Here is an 11,258-nt window from a genome sequence, read left to right as displayed (position 1 = left end):
TCTGCGCACGAGAGGCTGAGACCTTATGCTAACCAATTTTGATTTATTTTGTATGTTTTGGATGAAATAATGACTGGTATAAAATAAAATAAANTAAAGGTATGATGCTGTGTATCATTCTGATAAAGGACATCCTGTAGGTTTCCGACTACCCTTCACAGCACTCAAACAGCAAATGAACAGTACTATTTGATTTCCTTTGTGGACGCATGGCTCCAGGAATTTAAACTCATGTTGTCTGAATTTTGGAGGTCACTATCTCAGACAGCTTTCACTGACAGTGTTTGAATCAATAGATTAACTAATGAGTTAAACGGCATCATGCCGGTTCTGATTCTGATTAACCTGGCCTGGGAACAGTGGTGGAAACACTGAAAAAGCTGAAAGGTTGATTTTAATTAAATGTATTATGTCAACAGATTTCATATAACTGTAGTAGGTCACTTGAAAGCAATAATATTAAGTTTAAATAAACAATATGGGTTCAACCTAATACATTTAATTAAATTCAATGTTTCAATTTGCTCAGAGTGGTAACAAAGTACATTTACACAAGTACAATAGTTAAGTACAATTTTGAGGTACTGAGTATTCTCAGTTGCTACATTAAGACTTATAAATAATAAACTACAATTTATTTGACAGCTTTTAGTTGCTAGTTACTTTTTAGGTTTAGATTATTAGCTAATACAAAATATAAAGCAATTATTAAATAAAATAAAAAAGTATTTTTATTAAGTATTTTTTAAATTAAGTATTTCTACTGGGGTAGGTAAGTTTGTGAAAACGGCTCGAGAGATACACTTTTTGTCATATTCCATGGAATGCTCTTAACATCCCCATAGTAATGAATATCTTAAGTGCTTTGACAAAAAAATTCATAAAAAAAAGTCATCTGTGGAAGCCGTAGTAAAAAGCACGACGTAAAAGTAAAAAGCACGACCAATCATTTTAGCCGGCCCGGCTAAAGTAACTGGATGGCCTACCTGCCTGTCAGCTTTCCATCTGTGCACAAACTTATCTCGTGACCTCGTTGGTCATGTGCGCGTTCGTGTGTGTTGGAGTGGCTGATTTTTTCCAGCTGTGTATTTTCAAATTCTAGCGCACTCGAGCTGGTTTCTCCAAAATTACCTACCCCACCTTTAAGTAAAACGTCTGAGTACTTCTTCCAACGCTGGCTGGGAACGACTGGATAAACCCATCACTGCTGATCCTGAACTAAATCTAAGCAGCCAAAAACCTGCATGCACTGTCTGAAGCTGCAGCAACTCTGCAGATTACAGGCTGAATCAGCGGATATGAATGCGGTATTCACATGAAGTATAAGTCATTCTAGGACAAATATGTCTCTACGCGCAGCACATAATCTGATGAATGATGCAGAGAAGATTATACAACATATTTATGTGGAAGAGCATACTGAATTCAAATAGAGCTGTATTCATGTACAGTGCCTAAAACATGATTTGATCGTGTAAATCATGAAACAGTTTGTAAAAAATAGTTCTCATGAGAACATGCGATTTAGTCAGATATGATACGTGGACCAATTGGTGCTTCATTTGTTTCCAACCTGAAACAAAATCACTGATTATTCAACCTCTCAATTTATTCCATAATCCTAAATTAATATTTGATGTGTTTGTCTCTCATACACAGGCCCTGTGGCTGAATATGCACTCAGAGATATGGGTATTTTATTGAATAATATTTGATGTTCTACAGACTGAACAAAACAGTCTCTTTGCTGAATATTGGCGCTGTGCAATTTGAAATTGTAATTACACAGTGAAATGTAAAACAGCTGCACTGAGTCATCTTAAAAAACAGGTGTTTTTATTATGTCTCTAACCACTGCATATGTCCAACCTACTTTAAGGTTTATAATGCAGGATTAATACTATTAATATTAGTGAAGTTGTTGCAGTAATTGCGAGGGCTTAGATCTGCAGATTAACACTCGGCATACTACAGCGGGTCATTCAGTATATATAGGTCAAAGAGAAGCAGACTGATGGGGTCTGATGTAAAGAATGTGTTGAAGAATCTTGTTTGAGCAAAGAATCCTTCATTTTTAGCTCAACATAAGAGTCACATGCAGAATGGTATTTCCCAGACCTTGCTGGTTGTTTGTATGATTATAATATCTTAAAAGATCTTGAAGTGTTTAAGAAGTTAATCTGAGAGTTTAGCCTGCATGAATCACCAATTAATGCCCCAGTGATCCAATTTACCTTCCAAGATATAAAGCTGTGTAATAAAGAGGGCGGACTGTGTGAATGTAGCAGAGGTCATTTTTTTAATAAGTATTGGTCCCATGCATTATTGTTGGTGACATTCTACATGTAGTTTTCAACAGTTACTTTAGTTGTTCCACCTTCCGCCATTTTTTCTACTTACTGCAAAGAACTCACTTTGATAATCTTTGGTAACTGGGGAAAACCAACTCTTCCTGTATTGGTTTACGCACTCAGCTCTGTAACACTGTTGGCACACAAGTGCGTAAACTCAATGCTAACATGCTAACACACAATGACAATGTAAGCAGCATGGTAATGTTCATTATGATGTTTACTATGTTCATCATCTTAGTTTACCGTGTTAGCATGCTAACATTTCAAGCACTAAGGACCAAGTACAGCTGCTGTGAATGAATGAAGTCATTGGTGATAAACCAACAATTCATACTAATAGATATTTCAGTGGGGCCAGACTGACTCTTCATCCATAGAGCCACAACATTAGCATGGTCATTTCTTCTTATGTACACAGATATTTGAAGGGTGAACACTTTTTTAAATGCATTAATGAGCCTCACTTTTGCACTGCCACAAAACTCACTATAGCACCAAATGTGGATTAATCCGCCGACAAGTGCACTATCTCTTCCTTCTTACGTTCTTTACTTCTAAGTACTTTAGTTCTTTGCTTCACTAAACTTTAAAAAGACTATGTGATTGTAACCTAATATTTATGTAGTCTGTATGAACCTATGGGCTTACAGCTAAGTACCACAGACATTGTAGGAAAGCTAGAAAATGTAGACTAACTCAATGTTTTTGTTTAGTTTTTTCAAAACTGTTTTGTTTTTCCCGCTAGTGCTTCCATCAGTTGAACACAAGTCAACGTTTGTCAGTAATAACACAGTGGTGGAACCACTTTTACCTTTAAAAAAATGTGTTCAATCAAAAATAGGTTACATTGTTATAGATTTTACTAAAACACAGTACAACATTAAAATGCTGTAATTGAATACACGAGTGATTATAATCCAACAATATAGGTAGTTACATTTTGTGATAATAATTCTAAAGTTTTATTTTGAAAGCATGACATGAACCTGTAAAGGAGTATATTCATATTGCAAATGTTACTTAAATAAATATCTCAATACTTTGTCCAACACTGAATGATATCTTCATTTCAAAATATCTCACAATATTTCTATTGAACAATAAATAACAAATCCCTTATCCAGTATTCCAGTTAATGACATAAAGTCAAGAGATAATCAATTATCATCTACTATGAAAATACACTTTTATCTTTCATAATAAACTGACTGTACAGAAACTTCTAGCATCCTGCGCGGTTGCTCATCAGCTCTCACCTGATAGGCCACCATGTTGAGGAAGTAGTTGTAGACGCCGCTGCGATTCATCCCCTGAGACGCCGACATTGTGCCACTAAACTGCTTTTCATCGGCCACTCTACATTTGGCCATCAACTTCCAGCACCAACAGGTTTTTGTTTTCTCAAGAGTGACTACAAAGAAGATGGCATCCTCAAAGAGGCCGGATCACAACTTCTCACAGGCCTGACGATGGAAGTAAAAAGTAAAAAGAGCCCAGCAGGTTGCCTCACATACTCCTTATTCTGGATTAGCAGTAAATCTATTCCGGCCGGGCTCCCTGCGGCCGAAAGCCTCAGCATGAGCACCAAGTCCGGCTGCTCTCAGTCCAGCCTCACAGGGGAAGAAGTTGTTTTTTTGCCCATATCCTGCGTGCTTTGGCTCTGCGGCTGTGCTGGGTGCTGCCAGAAAAGAGGGAGAGGTGGTGGTGAATGCCCGCTGCCTTCCCCCATCCTACCCGGTCAGATTAGGCAAAGAGTGTGTGAGGAGGAGGAGGAGGAGGAGGAGGAGGAGGAGGAGGTAGACAGGGACCATGTGTCAACCCATATGTCCCTCCCTTCCCTTCCCCCAGCGCCATACAAACCCCACTGTACACCGGGATTGGGCGATACTCCTGTTTAATCCAGATTTACAATATTAAACAATTAACCCTGTGTGATTTCTAGATCTGACACCTCAAAGCCCCCTAACTAAAGACTCCCACCCAACACACGCACGCACGCACGCACGCACGCACGCACGCACGCACACACACACACACACACACACACACACACACACACACACACACACACACACACACACACACACACACACAGAGACCTCATCCCAGTCTGTGTGTCACTCAAACAAAGGGTCCATAATCCAAACAAGAGTCATCATGACAGCATTACGACAGAAACAGTGAGGTGGGTCAGCCTGGAGGTCTGTGATGGAATCCACTAAAGCAGGGTGCATTAGTGGATGTTCTCACAGCTTGATGGTAGGGTCCAATAAGGCAACAGGTAGATAATAAAGATTAAGTTCGACCAACTATTTTAGTTTCAAATGATTTGCTCTTTTAATGCACTATTCAAAGTGTGTTTCATTTAGATTTAGAGGTTCACTGTTTTGTAATTAAAGGAAATAATAAACACATTAAATGCAGTATTGGAGAATGTCTTTGACATTTGTCTGAAAACACTGAATGACTTCCTTATTCTTCTGAAAAAATATATAATAGTTGGTCATGTAAAAGCAGTTTTGAGACTGTTTATTGTTATTCATAAAACTGAAGTTGTGTTCTGAATGGCACAGCAGCAGGGAAATGACATGATGTGTTGGTAGCTGTTGAAAAGCTCTGAGTGCTCGTGGGAGAGAGTCAGATTAGATTTGGGTTAGTCTGTGCAGGGCGGAGCGTCGGGATAATCCCGTCATTGTCCATAGATGACCTTCAGCGGCACAGACGTCCTGTTGGTATCCCTCTCTAAAACGTCACAGACCAAGAGACTGATTGACCAATCAAACTGCATCTCAACTCTTACACACTTGCTCCTACCTGACCTGCTGTGTGTGCCAGATGAAACACAGGTGAACAGATCTACAAACAATGGTAACAATAGCTGTTCATTCTTTGAATATTAGATCACTAAACTGACCTCTCAAAATATAGTTGTTGTCATGAACAGTCGAGGTAATACACATTTAGAAAGATAAAAACAGTAGAACTACACAAAGTAAAAGTTTTGCAAGATTTACAAAATATAAGCATGGAAATGTATTTAAAGTACCAAAAGATACACTAATCGTTGATATAGCAGTATTATTCATCTGATATTACTGTATTAAGAATATTGATGCATTCATGTGTTCATCGCTTTAATGTTGCAGCTTATGTTTACTACTTTAAATTGGAACTTACATCTCAGGGATCATTAAAGTTGTATTCTAACATATTATTAGTCAAACTAAATTAATTTGGTGTTTATATTGTGTGTTATTTATATGAATCTGCAAAGTAATGAAAAGATGAAGTGGAAATGGAGCGTGAAAGTACAGTATGTGATTATCTGTGTTTTTCCACAAGTGGATACAAGTTTACAAGTATTTATCTATATTATTTTATTGATATTTAGATAATATTATGAAAAAAATGCGTATCAAAGGGAACATTTGTTGAGATCAGTCAAATCCCCTAATGAATACCGATCACTACAAATAATGTGGATTGAGTTGTTTACATGAATTTCGGAAGAAGCAGCCTGTGCCAAAAACCTGCTAAGTGTCTAAAAGAGAGACACAGTTACTTTCTAGGAACACAGTGTAACAACAAACATGAGGTTGAATTAGAGGAAAAGTCCGTTCAGGATCAGACTCTAAGTAGCTTGGCCTTACAAACCCAGTGAGGGATGTCCTCAGAGCACATGGACTACAACAGTGGTAGTCGTAGCTTGAAGGCCACAACTCATAACACCTCTAGCTAGTGCTCAAAGCATCACCTTGAAAAGCTTTTACCTCTAAGCTTGGATTTAATGAGAATCTGTGATCTATTTTGATGAGTCTGGAGCAACTGTCACATATCTTGAAAACTACATTTCAACACTTGAAATACTGTGAGGGTCTCAGAATAGCGGAGATCTTTGCTTCAATATGTTCAAAACTTTTTTTTCAAAATGAAAAGAAATGTCTAAGATTATAAATAGTGAAACATTAACTATAAAATATTTCTAGTGTGAACCAAAATATAATACTAAATATTATACAAGTGTTTTTTCTTAACTAAAATGACAAAAATGGTATAAAAACACACATTATTCTAATACGGGTCCTTTTTGACCCACTTGTGGAAGAGTGTAGGGTCCAGTCACTCGGGCATCTAAGGGTTATGGCCTTTAAACCCAGACATACACTCATCCTTTGCCTTTCAGGGAAACCACTGAATATCTCTAACCCTGAGTTTGTTAGTGTTCCTCTGAGCTCCCATCTCCTCTACTCCTCCCTCTGTCCCTTCTAAAAACGGATGTGCTTCTGTTTGCTATCTTATTCTCTTTTCAGGTCTTCATATTGAAGCGGATATGTGTGTAGGTCATCCTTGTTTAACATTCATTTTATAGTTATGGTTTATTTTGTACACAAAACATACTGTATATTTCATATCTGTCCAGGGAGAGGGATCCCTTTCAGTGATTCTTCCATTTATTCAATGTTAAAGTTTATTTTTGTTCGTTTTTTCTTAACCAAATGCAGGGTCTATAAGGACAGAAGGTGTTGTAAAGATTGTTAGGCTATGATGTGTGATATTGGACTAAATAAGAACATTTGCTTTAAAAAGTCAAATAAGAGCTAAACAAAACATGTTCCTGATAAGGAATTCAGATATCATGTCTTCCTCCAGAACAAATATTGATAACCCCACCAGAAATTAACATTATGCGACAAATCTTAGAACTAAAAACATCCACAAATTTAAAAATAAATACTATCCTTGATGTCACTTTGGACTACTCCTTCCAACAGGAGCGGGTGTAAAGCAGTGATTCCCTGTGATAAACACGTGTTGCTCCAATGGCATTCCTGGGGGCCCCTTTCACTCTCAGATAATTACCGCTGCCTAGTGGACGAGGAGGTCGTGCCAAAGAGGACAAACACAAGCAAATGAGCGGATGCAAATGTCCGCTAGAGTGAAAGTGCTCAATCTTTCAATAGGCTTGTGCAATAACTGCTGGCTGAAATCCAAGCTTGTTTACAAAAAATTACTCATTCATTATTCATTTCTTTCCGAGCATAACAATGGGGTAACGGTTTGTGGCAGCATTGTCTTTTTCACCTGTTTTAGATAGGTGAGTACAAATCTGGGTGTTGTAAATTAAGTACCTGCAAAAAGAGTTGTCCATCCCATAGAAACACAATGCACCCATTCATAATGTGGCATGAATGGATGCACAAGGAATTAGACTGAGGAGAAATGATTAGAAGAGTCAGCATCTGTACCACATTCTTTAACTCACATATAAATGGCTCGACTTTGGTGAAAAGTAAAAAGAAGCTGATGTTTGATTTTCTTTTTTGGGGTGGTTATCATTGATTTATATTACATGGCCAAAACTATACAACCACTCCTTCATAGTTTGTGTTTTAGGCTGTTGAGGTGAAATAAAGGTGTTCCTCTCTGATAGATCAAGTAGCTGAAGAAGTATTTTAATGAGTAGTATATAATAAGGAACGAATGCTTTATAACACTTTAATATATTTGTAAACACTGTGTATTTTTCAATGCATTTGTCCATTATGCCAGCTTTGACCACCCATTAGAGGTTGGCTGGTGTATAATTATAGGAACAACACAATAAATACATTAAAATTTAGTTTCAATCATATAAAGAATGTCTCCATAGAATTGCTGCTTACAACTACATTATGCTGTAGTGTGAAAACTGCACTACATGTTAAAGTATAGATGTTGATATCTTACATATTGGGGTGAAAGGCAACGCTCCTTTTCTTTTTCAAAATAAAAGACCACTTGAGATAAACCATTTCATTGCAAACATTTGTTGTGTGATTGTCCTTGTTAACGGTTCCTTATTTTGTCTTCATATAGAAACACCTGTCATCTTAGGACCATGCTGCAGAGTCTCACCTGAGTACGCAGCCAGTGTCTCGACATCACGTCCCCCAGGCCTGAGCAATAATCAATATCGGAAAACAGTCAGACAGCCATCAGTCATACAGCAGGATGAAGGAGTTGGCATGGCAACAGCGATGTCTCTCCCACCCCGGTGCCATTCCTTTGACTCTTGTTGTATCACTTTGTGCATCTCCTTAAACTAATGCAGTGTTTTGGTGCTTCTCATGAACAGGTTTGCCTTTCCTTTAATCTGATTATTGGTAGGTGGACTGAGAAAAGCTCAGAGCTGAAGAAGTCTCCAGAGACGGAAAACCTGTTGCAGTATGGTTGAAGGGCTATTTGTATTAAAGCACATGTAAACCTCTTATAACAGACAGGAATAGAACCACCGTGAGCACAGATGACATAGTGATTTGGTAATCCAGATATTTAAAATGTATGCATTATCCAGCTATCTTCTTCTTATCTCTCAGATAATAACAAGAGAATAGACCGATCAGATATTATAATATATGGTCTTAATCCTGCTAATCAAAATGTAATTTAAAAAAAAAATGAAGGTATTCACTTAAAGGAAAACACAGACAAAGCAGAGTATTTTTTTTAAAGTAATTCACCTTTCAACATGTTTTTTGATGTGGAGCAAAGATTATTATGAACTTCTTTAAACACTTCTCCTGAAAAGAATACTATTGTTCATAGATATATAAACAATTTGGATGTACCGGAATATTCAGTACATTCACCTGCAAACACCTTTGCTGTATTGTATTTTTAAGCAAATAATTGTAAGTGTTTATTTCAGTATGGCATAAAAATCAATGGAAATGTATATGTTTTTTTACATTGTTTAAAGATACACTGGATCACCAAAGCAGAACAGTGGCCCACAACCCCATAGCTCACTGTGATGGCTTTATGAATATAGATTACATGTCAATTTGTGGAGGGGTATTTGCCACTACAGCTAAGGCAGGTCCTGCGTTATGACCTCATCATGCGGTTATCTCGTGTAATAACTGTCTAGTCCAGGTGCCCTTCAAATCACCTCTTAATCTGCTGGAGTTTCTTCAACAGCAGCAGGACAAATAATGAAAAGAAAATAATACAGGTTTATGGACTCAGAACAGTCTCATAATACACACATGCACACAGAAGTATTCAAACTCGTAGTTCATGATGCGCAAAAGGATTCACACTTGTATTTCCGGATCTACACTTGTGTTTTTCAATGCACACACAAATGTGTTCCGTTTCATATACATGTAAATAAAATCCAAATACAGAAAAAAGTTTTACATATGTATTTTTGATCCTCACATATTTGTTTTCCGTTTAAAACCTCTGAACCTGCAAACACAGACCGCTTTCTGTGTACGGATCGCTGTGCATTCGTGTCTGGGTTTTTTGAGACTCCCCTGACGCTCACCCGATTCGTACTTGTAATTTGTTCTATCTATAGCCAATCAGATGTCTCCTCAGTTCTAAGCCAATCACATGAGTGCGCCCCCATGAGGGTAGATTTCAACGCTTCTGCCCATTCACTTTCATTCACGCGTTGCTCGCGTCAAAAGTTGAACCACTTTTGAAGCTTCGACGGAAGCGTCAGCCAATCAAATCCCGTTCATTTCTATGTTCCATAAAATGGAGGAGAAAATAATCATTGCGGTAGTGAATCACCCGCTGCTGTATGATCAGTCTCTGTTCATCTACCGGGATACAAACCGGAGGAGCCAGGCATGGAGGGAGGTGGCAGAGATAGTGGGTGAAACTGGTAGGTTTTCGCCTGTTTGGGGAGTTTATATCCAGTGTACCTCTTTTAAACATTGAATGGACAGCTAGCAGGCATAGATATAGCTAGCATGGAATGTTTTTTGCTTTGTATGTTGGGGGCGGGAGATTCATGTGATTGGTTGTTGGTCGCGTTGCTCGCGTTGACTCCCCAAGCTTCAGACACGCCCACCGCCAAGCTTCAACGCACGCTGCTGTGTGGACGCTCCGTGGCGAGACACGGCAGGCAAAAACATCGTTTTTCAAGTACTGGTCAATTTTGAGATTTTGTGCTATTTTGATTCTATAACATGTTTTCTTTCAGATCGCAAGCAAGGACCCACGCAACACGTAGGTGGAGGGACGTACGTGTATTGAAGAGGTTGTCGAAATAGTCCTTTGGCATAATGTAGGGGGGGGGGGGGAAAGCGACGAGAGAGAGAGAGAGGGAAGGCCATGTGCCGTCGGCATTCTGCATTCACACTTCAAACGTAAATCCATTGAGCAGTTCATAGTCGGCATAGGAGGTCGCAGAGAGGAGCCATTTGTGTCGTGGCATCACCCCCCCCACCTCCAACGTAATCCGTTCGCTCTATGTCGACTATGAACGTGTAAGCAAAGACAATACCTTAGCATTAGTGTCAGGACGGTCATTGCAATGATATAATAGCTACGATTCAATCAAATCGACTATATAGTATCGATTGAAGGTTACAAACACTACACTGCAATCGATTGTAAGACATCGATTGCGGCCAGTGAATGGTTCTATCGACGGGTCAAGAGGTGACCAAGAGGAGTGTGTGTGTCGAGTAAAGAGAGGCTACCGGCAATAAAGAAGGATTAGGAACCATGAGGACCGAGTAGAACCTACGGGATCGTCCGAGTATTTACATTCCTCAACACCAGGCAGTATAACGTAAGCTTATAAGTACAAGTTGAAGAAAGACAACATATAGACAACAGCTTTTGATCGTAACCTAGGGTACAAATGAATTATGCAATGTGCCCGGAGCAGGGGGGAACAAAGGAGGTACAAATGCAGTGTGCGCCCTCCAGTGCACGTTTCCGAAAAAATACGCCTTTCACTTGTAAAGAATGTTTTTGCTACGGTCTACAGTGACAGCACATATATAAAGACATATAAAAAACCTTTTTTGATCACATACAGTATTGAAAAGGATGTGGTAAATAGTGTCCACAGAAATTGGACCTTCACGAGAAATTTTACACATAAAACATGCAAAAGGA

The 11,258-nt window shown here is 38.6% G+C and overlaps 1 protein-coding gene across 1 annotated transcript in view; it reads right to left on the bottom strand.

Moving 5' to 3' along the window:
• serinc4 (serine incorporator 4) overlaps nucleotides 1-4,005 on the bottom strand; it is an 8,484-nt gene extending 4,479 nt beyond the window's left edge. Inside the window, exon 1 of the mRNA XM_010793623.1 lies at nucleotides 3,611-4,005. Coding sequence (XP_010791925.1) covers nucleotides 3,611-3,724 — 114 coding nt within the window. The 5' untranslated portion in view covers nucleotides 3,725-4,005. The remainder of the gene's footprint in view (nucleotides 1-3,610) is intronic.
• Nucleotides 4,006-11,258: the final 7,253 nt, after the last annotated feature.

This window comes from Notothenia coriiceps, unplaced genomic scaffold (assembly GCF_000735185.1).
Source record: "Notothenia coriiceps isolate Sejong01 unplaced genomic scaffold, NC01 NC01_scaffold00037244, whole genome shotgun sequence".
In the NCBI taxonomy this organism is placed as follows: Eukaryota; Metazoa; Chordata; class Actinopteri; order Perciformes; family Nototheniidae; genus Notothenia; species Notothenia coriiceps.
Note: the sequence above shows the minus strand (reverse complement) of the source record. Positions and strands in the feature narration are given on the sequence as shown.